General features: G+C 39.3%; 1 protein-coding gene across 1 annotated transcript in view; it reads left to right on the top strand.

Moving 5' to 3' along the window:
* The window catches only part of LOC127807524 (suppressor of mec-8 and unc-52 protein homolog 1), a 110,255-nt gene that overhangs the window by 25,683 nt on the left and 65,571 nt on the right, over window positions 1-19,001 (top strand). The window contains exon 2 of the mRNA XM_052345432.1: window positions 858-1,068. Coding sequence (XP_052201392.1) covers window positions 858-1,068 — 211 coding nt within the window. The remainder of the gene's footprint in view (window positions 1-857; window positions 1,069-19,001) is intronic.

Below are 19,001 nucleotides of genomic sequence, written 5' to 3'. Positions count from 1 at the left end.
ATGCAAATGACCAAACCACAAGGGGTCTGAATGCAATTGACCAAGAAGTTAAAACACTTTGCTTTGGCATGATGCCAGCAAAAATGTGAGCAATCTTGATAGCCAAGTTTTTCTGAACTGAGATGGAATACAAAGACATAACAGGGCAGTGGCATGATGCATTGCTTTTGTTACATTAGAAACTGAACTCCGGCATCCAAAGCCATAATGATGCATTCAATAGTCCTTGGGTGCAGAGGGTATGCTCCCAGATGTGATGACAGATGGAACTTGAAATTAACTAGTCTTCAATTTTTCATGCCCCTATCAAAATTCAAATGAGTTTCTTTCATAATTGCATTATTGCTAATTTTGTGGCTCACTGATATGGACAGTTGCTATTTAAACATGGTGAGCAAGGAACCAAGGATGATGATTTCTTTGAGTGGTGTTTGTCTTTGGCTTCTTGAAGAGAAATTTGATTCTAACTTGGAATTTGAGAAATGTGTTTAGTGTTTTGGAGTTGGACCATATATAATGCCGGTGCTGGGACTCCACTCCATCTGATTATTGATATATTTTTGTTTTTACAAAAGATTATGCATACCTTGGTTCATTTTTTGGGATTGGTGCCAATATTTGCTACAAAAAGGTGTCAACTTTTTCCATGTTTTTCCTTTTAGGTATGAAATGTATCATCCTTTTACTTGAAGGATCTGGCAAGCTTTTAACTTTTCTTGCCCCTCTTCTCCTCATCTGTCTGGTGCAATTCAGTATTGCTTGATCACTGCATGTTTGGATGCAATTCAGTATTGCTTGATCACTGCATGTTTGGATCTTGCAGAAATCTAATTTGGTTTATCCTTTCTGTGTTGCAGCGTGATTAAGATAGTTCTTCAGTTTTGCAAAGAAAATTCTTTGCATCAAACTTTCCAAATATTGCAGAATGAGTGCCAGGTTTCTCTGAATACAGTTGACAGCCTTGAAACATTTGTTGCTGATATTAACAGTGGAAGGTGGGATGCAATATTACCCCAAGTGGCACAACTTAAGCTTCCTAGAAAGAAGCTAGAAGATCTGTATGAACAGGTATTTATATGTTTTATTAAGAAAGATGTTGTCTGTTTTGAGTTCTGAAGCCATGTGGTATGTTGGTAATTTGAATTTCTTAATGTTTTGTCATGACCCAAGGAGCATTAAAGGGGCAATATAGTAATAGGATTTTGATAATTGGTTAGATATTTTAACAAGTGGTTAGGAGCACATGGGGGAGTTGGGATGCTGTTAGGAATCTGATATGCCTATATAAGGCTGCAGTAAACATATGGGATGGTTTTATGCTTGAATTGAATGAATGAAACTCTCATTTCTCTCTCTAAGATTTCTCTTCAATCTCCCTCTTATTTCTCTCCCCTCTCTCTCTCATTATCTCTCCCTCTTTCTACTGATTTCCCCCTTCCTTTAATTCTGATTTCTCTCCTAATTCCTATCACAATCCTAGTTAATCATAGGAATGTGACAATTGGTATCAGAGCCGTCGTTCTTCAGCTATGGTTCATAGGCGGAATTTGACAGCGGTCTAGCCAAGCGATTTCCGATTGGTTATACACTATTGCTTTTCGACGTGGTTAATTGCCAACGCCGATCTCTTGGTTGGAATTGTAGAGGAAAGGTACAAGGTTCGACTGGTGAAGGCGAAGCAGCTGGTTTATTCACTACTGTTCTCCGAGTTGTATAGTCCATAAAGGAAGGTGAAGTAGAGCTGGTATGGTAGGCGGTGTATAGAAGCGGTTTCAGTGTCGAAGTTCGGGTGACTTTGGAAGCTGTGAGTAAGGCGATCTCAATTGGAATTGAGAGCGAGCCAAGTGATTGCTAGCGACCTAGACAGCGAGTGCTATTTAGCAAGGCGATTTTCGTAACTTTTGGTGCGAACTTGGAAGCAAAGTGGGAGGTTGACTCTCGGCTGCAAATCTTGGTAATTCTTGCTCGTAATTGAGGTGGGAAGCGGGTCAAGCGATTTCCGGCTTGAATCCGACAAAGTGTATCAACTGCATCAGAGTCGATTAGCATAGAAGACGGATTCCGCTGGGCGATTTTGAATTGGAAGGTGATTGGGTGGCGACCAGTGCAAGGAAGGCACTGTCGGATTTGAAATTGGAAGGTGATAGAGATTGGGTTAGACGTGGAAATGGGAGTCGCAGCCAGTAGGGACGGTGATTGGGTTGGTGACTTCCCTGGGTAGTTGACGTGAGGCGATTGTCGCCTGTGAATCTGGGCCCTCCTGTTTGAATCTTGAGAGGGAAGCAGGTGGTAGCTTTGAAGCTGGAATTTCGGCTGTCGGAATAGATAGCAGGCAAGTCAGGAGAATTGGTAGCTTTAGGCGACTCTAGAACCTGCAATTTGCCACCTCTTGGATCAACTTCAGAGGTGACTGTTGAGAGTTACATACTGAAGAGAAGTGAGGGATTTAGGATGTACAAAGCTCTTGTTTATTGGCCTTCGAGTTGTCTTGCTCGTGAGAAGTCTGCTAGGGGGAGGAGTGCATGCACGAGGACATTGTAGTCTCAGTCGCAACAGAAGGGTGCTGCATTTTCAGGGGGACGACCTGCTCGTGAGGCTATTGGGAGCAGTGCATTCATGAAGCAGATGAGCCCTCAATTGCAGCAGAAGAATGCTTCATTTTTAGTTGGAATGGAGCCTCAATGGCAGCCAAGGAAGGCTGCATTTTCAGTTGGTAGCAACAGGGATAAGGAGTAGTGTAGCTAGAAGAATCAAACATGGGAAAGAAGTTTGAGAATGAGTCTAGCCAAAGGGACAAAGGAAGAAGCAATGGGTTTCATGAAGAGTGCGAGGAATTTGGCTGTATGTTTCGCGAGAAGCTGCAAGAGTTTGTGATGATACTGATCAAGAAGTATCATTACAATTCCCTACTGAATACTTAGATCATTATCGCGGAAATTTTAACAAAGATGAATTCCTAAAATGGAGCAGTTGGAGGAGAAATTGAGGAGGTGGGAAGCAGATTCATTGCTTACCTCCAACGTAGAGTGGAAGAAGGATATTGGTTTCGGCGGAATTCACAAAGATGGTGGTTGTCAGGATAGTGCTGGCAGCAATAGCAGAAAGTCCGAGGGCTTGGTTTAGGGTGTTTGGACAAAAGGAGAATTAAAGGAACACACTAGTTCCTTTGGAAAGGAAGTTCCCGATGATGATGTTCCAAATGATACTCATGGAAGGCCAAAACTAGAGCTGAATGATGCTGCTAGCTGGATGATAGAGATAACAAGAGGCAGCCAGGAGTTGTTTTTGGAGTTGGAAAAAAATTATCCAACTAAGATTGACAAGATAGAAGAAGAATTAATACATCAAAAGGAAATTACCAAAAGATTGCAAGAGGAAGGCTGGAAGTATTTGATCAAGTGACCAACAAAACCAAGGCCAACTTGTTACCCTTGGCATCTAATGCATGGACTAAAGGATTAGGTGGTATGCTGGATCCAAATTCTGTAAGAAATGGAATTGAGAGTGGAGTTCCTAAGGATATTGTTCCATTGCCTTTGGTTTCAGATAACGTGGAGGGTTCTTTATCAAACGATAAGAGGAAGACAACACCAGCAGAAGGAAGACTTGCTGATCCTAAACGATGCCACCGTGTTGCTGCCAATTTTGAAGATGATGAGAACTTAAGAACGAGGAAGAAGAAGAGGCCTAGAAGGAGAAAGAAAGAAAGAAAGAAAAATCAGATAGAGAAGGCGGGAATTGGATGAAGCAATAGCTACTTGCTGCAAGTTCTTGGGGACAAGAACTCTCTCGAGGGGGAATTGTCATGACCTAAGGAACATTAAAGGGGCAATATAGTAATAGGCTTTTGATAATTGTTAGGAGATATTTTAGCAAGTGGTTAGGAGCACATGGGGGAGTTGGGATGCTGTTAAGAATCTGATATGCCTATATAAGGCTGCTGTAAACATATGAGATGGTTTTATGCTTGAATTGAATGAATGAAACTCTCATTTCTCTCTCTAAGATTTTTCTTCAATCTCCCTCTTATTTCTCTCCCCTCTCTCTCATTATCTCTCCCTCTTTCTACTGATTTCCCCCTTTAATTCTGATTTCTCTCCTAAATCCTATCACAATCCTAGCTAACCCTAGGAATGTGACATGTTTTTGTTTACTTTGATGGTTAAATGTTGACTAGATTCCATGTGATTTATACATGATGCACAGGGATAATAACCATCATATATTTCTTCTCTACTCTTTTACTTGGGTTCCAATAATAAAGCATTATGTGGGGTATTGGGCTGATCAGATGGTTTGGTTTGGTATCAAAATAAGCATGAATGGCACTTAAATCTCGTAGTGCATGACAATGTCTCAAAAATTACTTTTGAAACAAAGGGTATTTGGGGATACAAACTTGGAAAATTCCACATTCACCTCTTGTGGATTGCTTTTGAGCAGGTAATGTGAAGTATATGGAAGTGAAGTGTTGTTAGGCTAGGGAAAGAGAGCTTCTACAAGAAGAGCATTTTTCTTTCCCCACCCCCCCCCCCCCCCCCCAAAAAAAAAAAAAAAAAAAAAATTTAGAAAAGAAGAAGAAAGTGAAGTCTTTGTTATTAGAACATATTTAGTAGTGAAAAGGGAGTCTTTGATATATTAATGCCTTAATACATGATAAATTAATAGAATTTATTTTGATTTTGTCTGGCAGAGTTTTTAGTTTCCTTTTTTTACCTAAAAAAATGAAGTCTTTGTTATTAGAACATATTTGGTAGCAAAAAGGAGTCTTTGATATATTAATGCCTTAATACATGATAAATTAATAGAATTTATTTCGATTTTGTTTGGCAGATTTTTAGTTTCCTTTTTTACTTAAAAAAATGAAAAATTAACATGTTTGACAAAATTGTGTTCATTTTCAAATTTGAATTTGATTTTTTTTATTTTTATTTTTCTCCTACCCTTAACGTTGCTTATGTTTGGAGGAGAAGGAGATGTTAGAGGTCCCCAGCGACTCCTCTAATTGTCTCCTTAGTAGCTAGTGACTCTCTCTGGAGTTGACACAACTCCCAAATGTGATGCGAGAGTCTCATTGACTCATTTTCCTATAATGGATGGTAGAATTTCCTTGACAATAATAATCTTTTTCTTAGCTTTTGGTTAGTGGTGTGTGCCACCTTTTTCAATCTACGACATAAGGTGATGAGGGCTTCTCTTTCTTGGATCAATATGTATCACAACCCTTAGTGTACAATTGTAATTAGACAGATGGTGAGTAAGCCTATTGTACTAAAGCAGTTACAACTTAAGTAGTTTGTACCTATTCGGTTACGTCATAACAACCGAGGGAAGAAGCCTATAAAAGGTCATGTGCAAGATGATGGGGATCATGAATGACAATACTGATTCTTTCCCTCTCAACTTTTTTTCCCGCTCTCTTTCTCTCTTGAATTCTCCCTCCAAATTCTTTATCTGTTCTATAATTCTACAATTAGCCTAGCCTTAGATTTGAGGCTTGACATTCTGGTATCAAAGTTGGCGATCCTCGGTGAGAAGTTGTGTTGGCTGTGGTTTGCAAGGTGATCGGATTACACTGAATTACGATCAGTGGTCGGAATCGCGGATCTCCATCGATTAGGAGGTGAAGTGATTTGGTGCATAAGACGAACTATGGCAGAAGGGATGAGTCCTAAACAATTGGAGTCAAGGATGGAAGCACTGGAGTTTGGGATGACGCAGATGCATGAGGCGATCACCCCCAAAGTAGGGAGGATGTGGTTGTGATCAGAAATGGTATGCGTGAGGATTTGACAGCCTCTTAGGAGAGTGTGCAATGTGAACTCGAAAGGCATCGGGAGACGATAGAGGAATATGGCCAGAGGATTAACAACATGTTCAACATGTCATCCCTTTTGCAGTTCCGGTTACCTCCGGAATTTCCTTCCAGGGTCGTATTTGATCGGGACTTGACCAGACAAGGCATTTTTCCTAGACCACATGGAGTAATGGAGACAGAGGAAGTGTCGAACATGGAGCCAGGAGTTTAGGTAAGGGAATTAACCCCTCATGTTGTTAAACACACACCAATGCTAAGGTTGGAGATACCTTTTGTGAGAAAATAATTATAAGAGAAAAACCTAAGATATTAGCATCTCTTAGCTTGTTATTTATAATAGGTATAATGGGCCTTAAACACCTACGGGCTTAATCTAATTACAAATAAAACACACACATACAATAATTACAATATATACAATTATACTAATAATTCTAACACTCTCTCTCAAGCTGGAGCATAGATATTATATGCACACAGTTTATTACGAATATATTCCACTCGAGAACCCTTTAGAGACTTAGTGAAGACATCTGCAAGTTGATAATTGGAGTTAACAAACTCTGTAACAATAATACCCTCAATCAACTTTTCTCTAATAAAGTGACAGTCGATTTCAAAATGCTTAGTCCGCTCATTGAACAGTGGGTTAGAAGCAATGTGTAAGGCAGTTTGATTATCACAAACAAATTTCATAGGGGACACTTCACAAAACTTGAGTTCCTGTAGGAGTTGTTTAAGCCAGTTGAACTCACAAGTTGTATTAGCCATAGCCCGATACTCTGTCTCTGCACTAGATCTAGTTACTACATTCTGTCTCTTACTTTTCTAAGAAACCAGATTTCCTCCAACAAGAACATAATACCCAGAGGTTGACCGTCAATCAGAAGGAGATCCTGCCCAATCTGTATTTGCATAACAACAAATATATGTGTGTCCCTTATCCTCATAGAGTAGTCCTTTACTTGACGCTTTTTTGATATATCTCAGAATCTGGATAATAGCATCCCAGTGAGAATCACATGTAGAACTGACGAACTGATTAACTACACTCATAGCAAAAGCAATGTCGGGACCAGTGACTGTGAGATAGTTTAACTTGCCTAGCAGTCTCTTATACCTTCCAGGATCTGAATAAAACTCCCCCTGTCCTGACAAGAGTCGAACATTCGGATCCATTGGGGTGTCAACTAGTTTGTAGTTCACCATTCCAGTTTCTTGTAAGATGTCAAGGACATACTTCCTTTGAGAAATTGAGATACCATCTCCTGATTGAGCAACTTCAATACTTAAGAAATATTGAAGTCAACCTAGGTCTCTGGTCTATAAGTGTTGATGTAGATGTTCCTTCAACTTCTGTATTCCAACATGATCACTCCCTGTGATAACAATGTCATTTACATACACAACAAGGTAGATACATAAGGAAGAAGAATGACGATAGAAAATCGAATGATCAGCTTCATTTCGAGTGAGACCAAAGGCTTGAACCAGAGTGCTGAACCTGCCAAATCATGCCCGTGGTGATTGTTTCAGACCATAGAGAGACTTCTTGTGTTTGTAGACTATATTGGACTCCCCCTGAGCAACAAAACCAGGTGGTTGCTCCATATATACCTCTTCCTGCAAATCACCAAGAAAGACATTTTTAATATCGAGCTGATAGAGTGGCTAATGACGTGTGGCAGCTAGAGAGAGAAGGAGGCGAATTGAGGCCATTTCCGCAACATGAGAGAAGGTATCTTTGTAATTTAGCCCATAGATCTGTATAAAGTCTTTTGCAATCAAGCATGCCTTAAGACGTTTCACCTGTCCATCAGGACCCACTTTGGGAGTGAATACCCACCGGCAACCATCGGGAGTCTTTCCTGGTGGTAAAGACACCAAATCCTAAGTACCATTCGAATGTAAGGTGTTAATCTCATCTAACATAGCCTGACTCCAACTAGGATGAGACAGAGCTGTTAGAACGGGAGATGCTATGGCACACACCAAGAGGGGGGTGAATTGGTATAATTAAAAACTTAATTGATAGAACTTGAAAAACTTTTAATACAGGTTGAAGTTTTAAAGATTTAAAACATGAAGCATATAAAATGACAAATGTGAATCAAGTGAGGAATGCTTGGAAAGATAAAGATGATTTAAAGAACACAAGCACACAAGAACACCAAGATTTATAGTGGTTCGGCTTAAACCAAGCCTAATCCACTACCTTAGCTCCCACTAAGGATTTTAAACCAATTCACTAAAACCTCCTACTTACACAAGTAGGCCCTCTAGCTACACAAGCTAGGAAAAACAACCTCCCAATTTAATGGGCCCTCTAGCTACTGCTAGGAAAATACAACCTCCCAATTTAATGGGCCCTCTAGCTATTGCTAGGAAAAATACAAACAATCGAATATAGAATCTAAGAGTACAACTCTTAGTTACAATGATCTCTCAAAAATGATACAAGGCTTAATTGAATGGATTTACAATGATAGAACAACAAAGCCTTGGAGAGAAAAAAAATAAAACAATGAAAGCCCAAACACTGTAAGATCGAATAAAATTGTTTGCAATTGCTAGATCATCTTGTTTCCATCCATTAGCCTCCTCTTGATCATCTATGACATGTATATATAAGTGTCCCACGAAGTTGAAGAGAAATATAGCCGTTTGGAGCCGTTGGGATTTGAAAAAATAGCCGTTGGAACTTTCTGCAAAAAGAAATAGTCGACAGAAGAAATATATAGTTGACTATTTTTACAACTAAAGCAAGAAATAGTCGACAGACAAAACGAATAGTCGACTATTTTATAACACAAAATTTCAATAGTCGACAGACACATTCCAATAGTCGACAGATGCTGAGATATGAAGAAATTTTTGAAACTTATGAACAAAAATAGTCGACAGATCAAAAGGCATAGTCGACTATTTTTACTCGATAGTCGACAGATGCTAAAATAGTCGACAGATGCTTAAATAGTCGACAGAACATAAAAAATAGTCGACTATTTTGAAGCATAGTCAACAGAATGAACCTGATAGTCGACTATTCTTTAGAAAAACTTGAATTTTCAATACATCCTTATTCGATTCTTTTAAAACCTCATTTTGATTATCTTGAAAGCAAGTTGAGATTATCAAAAGTATATTTTGAAACAAATCACTCTCAACAAGCAAGTTTTTCAAATCACTCTCAACCATACTCAATATTTCTTCTATAAGTTTTCATATCTTGCTTCAAAGCTTATATACTAAAAATTCATTTTCTCATTCATATAATCCACATAGTAGAAATTGATTTTCATATAGTCATTTATCAAAAACCATTCATATAGACATTTATCAAAACCATTTCATTTCCAAGAGATATTAGATATCAAAATACCAAGAGATAGTTTTCTAAAATGAACACACTTTCAAAAACATGTTCTAGTTGGTCTTTTGCCTTAGAATTGTTTTGACCAATGATTTCAAGGAGATTCTTTTTAGATCTTAAAACTTGTTTATGCTAATCTCCAAATAATATAAAAGATCATAGATCATTTTAACAAAGCACTTTGAAATTGATTTTTGTTTCCAAACTATATGCTTTGATTGAGAGAAAGTAAAACCATTTGAGATTTTTCATCATCAAAACTAAACACAAGAGTAAAATATCAAGAGCTTCACTTGTGGTTTTAGGAATAGAAATAGAGGAAAGACTCGCAACAAAGGCACTATAAGAAGGATATAAACGGTCATAGTATAAAAAGTTATAAATATGATGGGGATTACGAGTAGACCATGTACCTTTGCAAAGAGCAACAAGGAGATTGTCGGGCTCAGGATCCAAGGTAGGAGGGACCACAGACGGAGAGAGCGAGTCAGGAGAGTCTTGGGCTGGAGGAATGCTGGCGCCGGTAGAGGGATGAGGGCGACGGTGATATGTAAGAAGTGGAGGAGCCGTGGAAGGTGGATCGGAAAATAGTAGGGTAGGCGCCACAGAGGAGACAGACAAACTCGATGAGGATAGTGGAAGAAAAGAAAAAAGAAAAGGCAAAACCTGGTGAAGACTCTGTGAATCGGGTTGAGTAACCGAAAAGAAAGACTGCTGTTTAAAGAATGCGATATCAGTAGACATAAGATAGTGGTTCAGCTTAGGAGAGTAACACTTATAGCCTTTCTACAATCGAGAATAGCTGAGGAAGATACACTTGAGAGATTTTGCAGCAAGCTTATCTTGTCTAGGTGAAAAAGAATGCACAAAACCAGATACATCTGAAAACACGAAGAGGAATGGAATAAAGCGGCTGTGTAGGGAACAAAAGGGAATAAGAAATTTGGTCTTGTAACACTGAAGATGGCATGCGATTGATTAGATAACATGCGGTTAGAACATCTCCCCAAAATTTGGTGGGAAGATTGGTATGTAAAAGGAGTGTCCGTGTAGTCTCAATGAGATGACGATTTTTACGTTCAACAATACCATTTTGTTGAAGTGTGTGAGGACAAGAGGATTGATGCAGGATACGATTAGTAGCCATAAAGGTAGTAAATTGAGAAGAAAAATACTCAGGGGCATTATCACTACGTAAGGCACATATAGAAATTCTAAACTGTGTTTTTATTTTAGCAGTAAATATCCGAAAGATAGAAAACAATTCGGACCGACTATTCATAAGAAACAACCAAGTGCAACGAGAAAAATCATCAATGAAAGTAACAAAATATGAAAAACCAAGAGTAGAATTGACGCGTCTGGACTCCCATACATTAGAGGGCACAAGGGAAAAGGGAGCCTCAGCCCTATTGTTGACATGACGGGAAGAAGAATTATGAGTGTGTTTACCACGTTGATAGGACTCACAATTAAACATGGACAATGACGACAAACTAGGAACTAATTTTTTCAGTTTGGAGAGGTTAGGATGATTGAGACGATAGTGGAGAAGATTTGGGGAAGCGACATTGGTGCAAGCTATCGGCGAACTAGGCGCAGCAAGATGATAGTGACCCACACCCGACCCCAATCGTCCGCCTCGTACCCTGATCCTGAACATAAACAGAGGTAGGAGTAAAGATAATAGAACAATCAAGGGTTTTGGTGAGTTGGCTAATTGAAATCAAATTAAAAGGACTATGAGCAAGATATAAAACATAATTAAAGGGTAGTGACGATGACGACGGTGACGGTGAGGGTTTGAAGGTCGTTGGAAAAAGATACACAACGACGGTTAGGGTTTTTCTCATCGGTGGCTCTAATACCATGTGAGAAAATAATTATGAGAGAAAAATCTAAGAGATTAGCCTCTTTTAGTTTGTTATTTATAATAGGCATAATAAGTCTTAAACACCTACGGGCTTAACCTATGGGGTGAATCTAATTATAAATAAAACACACACATACAATAATTACAATATATACAATTATACTAATAATTCTAACACCTTTATTTGACGGATCCAAGCTAAGGTGGTGGATTCGTTGGTGTGAGCATTTCTTTTAATTTTACAATGTAGCTGAGCATCGGTGGATTATCTTGGTGACAGCCTGTCTGAATGATATGGCTGATATGTGGTTCCAAGGATGGTTTCAATCGAGAGGAGCCGTAACGAGGAGGATTAATTTTGCTGAGGAGTTGTGTATAAGCTTTGGAGAAAGGAATATGGCGGATGTGATTGAAGAGTTTAATAAGCTCAAGCAGGAGGGAACGGTGACTGATTATCAGGAGAAATGTGAAGAGTTAGGGGCTTTAATGTGGATTGCTTGACCATATCTCATGGAGCAATACTTTATGTTGAGCTTTATCAGTGGCCTTAAGGATGAATTAAGATCTATGGTAAAGAAGATAATGCTTGCTACAGTGAGACAAGCAGCAGAGAAGGCCAGGTTACAGGAGTTAACCTTGGAGGCCATTTTCAAAAGGAATAGGGTCCTACCAAGGACTGGTCCTATTGTTAGCTTACCTGTGGGAGGGAACTCCTGGGTTGTTGTGACAGGGCTGGTCCCAAGCCTACCTAAGGGAAACCCCAACCCTTTAGCAATCAAGAACACGACTATGGAACAAAGGAGATAGTTGGGATTGTGTTATAAATGTGGGGATCGATATAACAAGGAGATGAAGGAGGAGAGATCTCCTTCCATGCACTCAGGGGGGGCCTACGGGGAAAATCATCAAGGTAAGGGGGCAAATGGGTAAGAAGAAGCTTATGGTGTTGGTAGACAATGGCAGCATCCACAGCTTCTTAAATGAAGCAATTGCCACCAAATTGAAATGCAAGTTGACAGCCACTACTCTTCTATCAGTGATAGTGGCTAATGGAAACAAAATGTATAGCCATTATAAGTGTGCCAATTTCAAGTGGTTGATGCAAGGGCAGGAGTTTACGGATGACCTGAGAATCCTAGAGCTAGGGGGTTGTGATATTATCCTTGGAGCAAACTGGATGAGGATAGTGAGTCCCCTAACCTTCGACTTCAACAAATTAAAAATCATAGTGGACATTGATGGAAGGAAATTGACTTTGGTTGGCTGCTTGGAGACCAAGGAGTGTAAGGTGATCACGGGGAAGAAGCTACAGAAATTGATGTCTAAGAAAAAGGGGAAAATATCCCAGATGTTCTCAATCCAAGCTATGGAGATGGAGACGAACAAGCAGGAGAACCTTACTTCCAACCAACCTTTTGTAGAGGTAAGACACTCAAATGCTTTACAATGACTACTATTGGAATTTGAGAAATTATTTGCTGAACCATCATCCCTACCCCCTAACAGAGCCTTTGACCACTCTATTCATCTCAAATCCAATTTTGAACAAGTGAACATCCGATCCTATTGCTACCCACCTATACAAAAGGTAGAAATCGAAAGACAAGTCGAAAACATGCTTAACACCTCGATCATGCAGCCTAGCCAAAGCCCATTTGCTTCACCCGTTCTCCTTGTTCAGAAAAAAGATGGCACATGGTGCTTCTGTGTAGATTACCGCAAACTTAATGTTCTCACTATCAAAAACAAATTCCCCTTAGCAATAATTTAAGACCTACTATATGAGCTCATTGGAGCCACTATTTTTTCCAAACTAAACCGCTGTGCAGGGTATCACCAAATCAGAATGAACCCTGTTGATATCCCAAAGACAACTTTCAGGACTCACTAGGGCTTATATGAATTCAAGGTAATGCCTTTTGGGCTTACCAATGCCCTAGCCACCTTCCAAGCCCTGATGAACCACTTGTTTGCTCCCTACTTGAGGAAGTTCATACTTGTTTTCTTCAATGACATCCTCATCTATAGCCCTGACCTTGAGCAATACTTATCTCACCTAAAAATCACCTTTGAAATCCTTAAATCCAGTCAATTGCATGTGAAGCTATCTAAGTGTACCTTTGTAAAGGGGGAGGTGGAGTACTTAGGGCATATAATCTTGGGGAAGGGAGTTAGTATAGACCCGAAAAGGATATTAGCCATGTTGGATTGGTCGAGGCCCACATCTATCAGGGAGTTAAAGGGGATTTTTGGGGTTGATAGGATGCTATAGGAGCTTGATACAGTACTATGGCATGATAAGTAAGCCCCTAATAGAGTTGCTTAAGAAATATAACTTCAAATGGAATCCCCAAGTAGAAGCAACATTCTTAACACTAAAGAAGGCTATGACAAAGCCCCTGTCTTAGCATTACCTGACTTCTCTAAACCCTTCGTAGTGGAAACAGATGCTTGTGATAGTGGGGTGGGAGCCGTGTTGGTGCAAGAGGGGAGACCATTGGCCTACATTGGTCAGGCCCTTGCTACTAAACATTTGGGAATGAGTGTGTATGATAAGGAGCTACTTGCAATGATAACAATAATAGATAAATGGAGGCATTATCTAGAGGGCAACCAATTCATTATTAAAACTGACCATGAAAGCCTAAGATTCTTGCTTCAACCGAGGCTACACACACAATTGCAGAGGAAGGGGGTTTCCAAATTGTTGGGTCTTGATTACATCATACTACCGAAAGGGGAAGGAAAATGAGGTGGTCGATGCCCTCTCAAGAAGGAAAGAAATAGGGGCCTATTAAGCTATTACTGTAATAGTATCGGATTGGGTGAGGGATTTGACTGACAGCTATGAGAAGTCTGATTGGCTTTGGGACTTACAAACTCAGCTTGCCATTCGGTCATTTGGGAATCAAGGGTATTTTATCTCCAATGGATTGTTCAAGTTCAAGGGGAGATTAGTTGTGGGAGATTACAAGGAATTAAAGGCAAAGATCCTGCAGACACTCCATTGTTAACCACTAGGGGGCCACTCAGGAATAAAAGCAACCTATTATAGACAAGGCAACTATTTTTTTGCCTAGGGCTAAAGAGGGATGTGGTGGACTTTATGCTAGCTTGCACCACTTGCCAATGTTGCAAGCATGAGTAGGTGGCTCAGCCTGGCCTATTGCAACCACTTGCTATACTTGAGCAAGCTTGGGAGGCGATTTCTATGGATTTCACCGAGGGGCTTCCTAAATTTGAAGGCAGGGATGTGATCCTAGTAGTGGTTGACAGACTGACCAAATTTGCCTATTTCATCAGCCTAACTCATCCATACACAACACAAGATGTAGCTTGGGTATTCTTGGATTCAATGGCCAAGCTACATGGAATTCCAAAGTCCATTATATAAGATCGAGATAAGGTTTTTACTAGCAATTTTTGGCAAGAATTGTTTAAGAATCTCAGGGTTGGATTGCATTTGTCTATCACATATCACCTTGAAACAGATGGGCAGACCAAGAGGGTTAATCAATGCCTAGAAGCATACTTGAGGTGCATGTGTTTTGCCAAGCCAAAGAGCTGGAACAGATGGCTATCTTTAGCTTAATGGTGATATAACACAATCTACCACAGCTCTATCAAGAGAGCCCAATTTGAAGCTTTGTTTGGGTACACAACTTCCTTACTACCCACTGTGGTAGATTCCCCTGAATCCATGACAACAATGAAAGAGTATTTGCAAAATAAGCAGGAGACCCTCACACTATTGAAAAAGGAGCTGGCGATAGCTCAGATTAGAATGAAATAGATTGCAGATAAGAAGAGGAGTGATAGAAAATTTAATGTAGGAGATTTGGTGTTTTTGAAGGTCAAGATGTTCCTATAACACGCGTTTTTTGCAACCCCTCCATCAAAAATAAGCTCGAAATACTGTTATGTACTTGCAATATTAGGTGTACTTACGTAATTGTAGTTGTGCAAGTGGAGAGTAGTAGGAGTGGCAATAGCAAATAAAACATAAATTAGTTAGTGCTCTAGTGAATTGTACTTGGGTAGAGCATAGGAGGGTAGTACATAGGAGGTTATTTGTATTTGGCTGGAACCTATGTATGCGGGGGAGAGGTTATAAATTATAGCCTACCCCACTTTGAGAAGCATTTGAATTATGAATGAACATTTTTGAATTTCCCTCCAATTCTCTCTCGCTTTCTACAATTCTATCTTCTCTCTCACTTTCCTTTGGGAATTCTCTCAATTCCTCTGTAATCACCAATAATTTGGGGAAGATTTGGATTGACCATTGCTAAATCGCTTTGGATCTGACAATTTTGGTATCAAAGCTCAACTTGGGCTGCGGTGATCGGAAGTAAGTAGTGATGGCCGAAGGGCCTAGAATGAAGAATTTGAAGGCTCAAGTGCAGCAGTATGGCTCCACTGTGAGTGGTCTCTAGAGTTGAGTGGATCAATTGGAATTGGGGTCCCCTAGAGCCCAATTGGAAGAATAAAGAAGAGAGAGAAGGATATCAGGTTGATAAAGGGAGATTTTAGTGCCTAGTAGATAAGCTCATCTACCTATCTCACACTGGGCTGGATATTACCTATATTGTAAGCATTATTAGCCAGTTCATGCATTCATGAACTAAAAGACATCTTGAAGCAACTTACTATATACTCAGGTGTCTCAAAGGAACACCTGGGAAGGGGCTGCAGTTCAAGAAAAATCAGGATAGAGGAATTATTGGCTATGTAGATTCTGATTGGGTAGTGTTGTCCCAATCTTTTGCCTTACTTAATCACACACTCTACTCTCGAGACTGTTGGAATTACCCACTCACGAAAGAGATAAGAGAACAAAATATGAAAACACAAAATTAGAAGAACACACACATAAAGACTCGAGATTTATCCTGGTTCAGTTTCCCTTTCAGGAAACCTACATCTAGACTGCCTTTAGCGCCTTTCTCCACTATCTTGAATATCAGAATTGATTACATGTACTGCTCGCAAACTCTCTCTCTCTCTCTCACAACCTAATACCCAGCCTATACCGGGATTTAGAATAGATTACAAAGCTCTCAATCGCTTTCCTCTTACACAACACATACTTGCTCGGAATTCCCCAAGATAGCATAAAAGAACTGGTGAGAAAATAAAGGCCTCTGACCCCTTATTTATGGAACATAAGGGCGGTCTACACAAGGTTTTAAAATAACCGAACAACTAGAGATATAACTAACCAATCAACCAACTAGATGAAATACCAAATACATCCCTGACATAAATTGCTTTACCCAAGACAATCAACCAATCTAATACGAATTATTTAACAAATTCTCCACCCATTTGAGTTAGCACCACATTGTTTAAATCTTAACCTCTTGAGAAATGTTCTATGTGATACTAGAGGTCACATAGTAGATCATTTGTTTTGTGCTAAGTGGCCTCTTGAGAAATGTTCTATGTGATGCTAGAGGTCACAAGCTTTAACCATAAACTCTTAACACAAACTCCCAACTAGAGGTCACTTAGCACCACATTGCTTAATTAATCACTAATTAACCTCTTGTGGGTTTCACTCTTACTTTCTTAGTCATGTTTAACTTCAATGACGATTAAGGGTGAACTTGCGCAACAAGAATCAAACCTAATCATTACTAACACATACCAATTCTTACAAAAAAACCACAATATGCTCGATAGATAATTGGATATATCACATAACAAAAACATAACTGAACCCGTGGAGTTCCACATCCCCATAGCTGGTTCCTTTTGCTTCTTGAGGTTCCCTTGCCCTTCCTTCACTTTCATTCTTTTGTCTTATGTCTTCCTTCACTTTTGGCTTTTCCATGATAATGCAATTGCCCATTCTCATCTCAATACACACACACGTACATATATATTAGCCAAAACTCAAGTGATGTCAAAACCTTTAATTTGCTTGGAACCCTCTTTTGCCACGGCTTTGTCTCAATTAAAAGGAAACCATTTCACAAGGCTCATCGTCCACTTATTTTACTTGCTAACTTGCAGCCACTTTTTTGGTTTTTCTTACAACAGTGGAGACTTGCAATCATGGCCCTTAGTTTATATTTTTCTCCAGCTTGCTCTTGGTTTTTTCCTATACACCAACCAATGACCTTAATTTAAACTTCTCTTTCTTTTGCCCAAAACTAATCATCGATTTAGCAACAGGAAAGTAGTTTTGGAGAGAAATTGCTTACCAACGACCGCAAGTATCTTCTTACCTTCCTTTGGTTCCTGAGTATTGTCTTGGTTCCTCCTTTTATCAATAAGAAACAACACCTGTAAATCCTCTGGTTCCTGAGTATTGTGGGCAGTAAAGTTATATTTTTCTTTCACTATAATAGTTGACGTTTTTGGAGATTTCTATATCATTTACAGAACAATCACAAGAACTTTGATTGAGAGAATTCCTTATTGAGCTTTCATTTGTTTTGTGCCTTAAGCTTCAGATTTGAGAAATGTTCTATGTGATACTTTCTTCATTTTCATGATTCAATCCATGGAGGGATTTTAATCTTGTACCTTATCATTCTTCCTTTCTAAGAAGAGTTGAGAGTTTCTCCTTTTCGTATTTCTTACCATTGTTGAGGGAGGGAGGACTTATTGCACTTTTGTGTTAAGAGTTCATTACTTGAGTGTAGAAAGGAATTTATAAAGGTTTTCTAGCACTTGTGAAAGCTATAAGTGGTGTACAATTTGTTGAGAAGATAGTAGAACACTTAAGTCATGACTTGAGGAGAGAGAAAATAGGTTTGAGATTGAGCTAAATTTCTATAAGTCTCGAGTTTACTTTCTTCTCCCTATCCTCTTTAATTACTTGCATTCCATTATTCTTAATATTTGTGTTGTATTTGTTAATCACTTGATTGTCTTTCATTCTATTTGCGCACTTTAAAATAAAGAGGAAAGTGTCAAATTGGCTAATGTACTTTAAGAAATGCCAAATAAACCACTATACTTCCAAACTTGGGGCCACGTTAGCCATTATGGTATTATTGTCTTTATGTTGTTAGATGATTGTTTAATTCCATTAAGGAGAAGTGCCAAATTGGCCAGGTACAGAGAACAAACAGGACACGAGGAGAAGTGTCTATCTTTTTGCTCGGCCACACCATTTTATTGATGAGTGTGGGTGCAGGTAAACCTAGGCTGAATGCCGTTAGCATGAAGATAAGGCAGGAAGGCTTTAAATTCACCCCCATTGTCTGTTTGTAGGGCTCTAAGCTTAGACTCAAATTGAATTTCAGCAAATTTATGAAAGGTAGTGAAAACAGATAGGGCATCAGATTTGAGTTTTAAGGGATAAATCCAAGTGTATCTAGTGTATGTATCTACAAAGATGATGTAGTACCTAAACCCTTGAACAAAAATAATAGGTGCAGGCCCTCAAAGATCAGAATAAACCAATTGTAACGGTGTAGTAACTGTGATATCATGACTGGAGAAAGGAAGTTGGCTAAGCTTGCCAATCTTACAAGAATCACAAAAGACCAAATCAGAAGAACATGATACACCAATTTTATTCAACACACGATTGAGAACAGGGAAAGAAGGATGGCCCAATTTATTATGTCATTCTTGACAAACATTGGTGCTTTGAGCAACGCTTACACCATTGGACAGTTCATAATTAAATCAGTTCTGTCTATTACATGTTTTGCTAGTATTACATGTATTGAGAGGAAACACAGTAGAAGAAACAGGTAAGGACGCTAGAGGTTGGGCTGAAACACTGTTAGCAGGCCAAGATGTTGGTAGCAGTTGATAGAGCCCATCCTTAAGGTGTCCCCAGAGCAGCACTTGTCCTGTAGCTTTGTCCTTAATCAAACAAACATCCGAGTGAAATTCAGCCACAGTATTATGGTCTCGAGTTAATTGAGAGACACTAAGTAAATTTTTCTTCATATTAGGTACATGGAAAACAT

This window comes from Diospyros lotus, chromosome 8, assembly GCF_014633365.1.
Source record: "Diospyros lotus cultivar Yz01 chromosome 8, ASM1463336v1, whole genome shotgun sequence".
Classification (NCBI taxonomy): domain Eukaryota; kingdom Viridiplantae; phylum Streptophyta; class Magnoliopsida; order Ericales; family Ebenaceae; genus Diospyros; species Diospyros lotus.
This window is presented reverse-complemented; position numbering and strand designations above follow the sequence as displayed.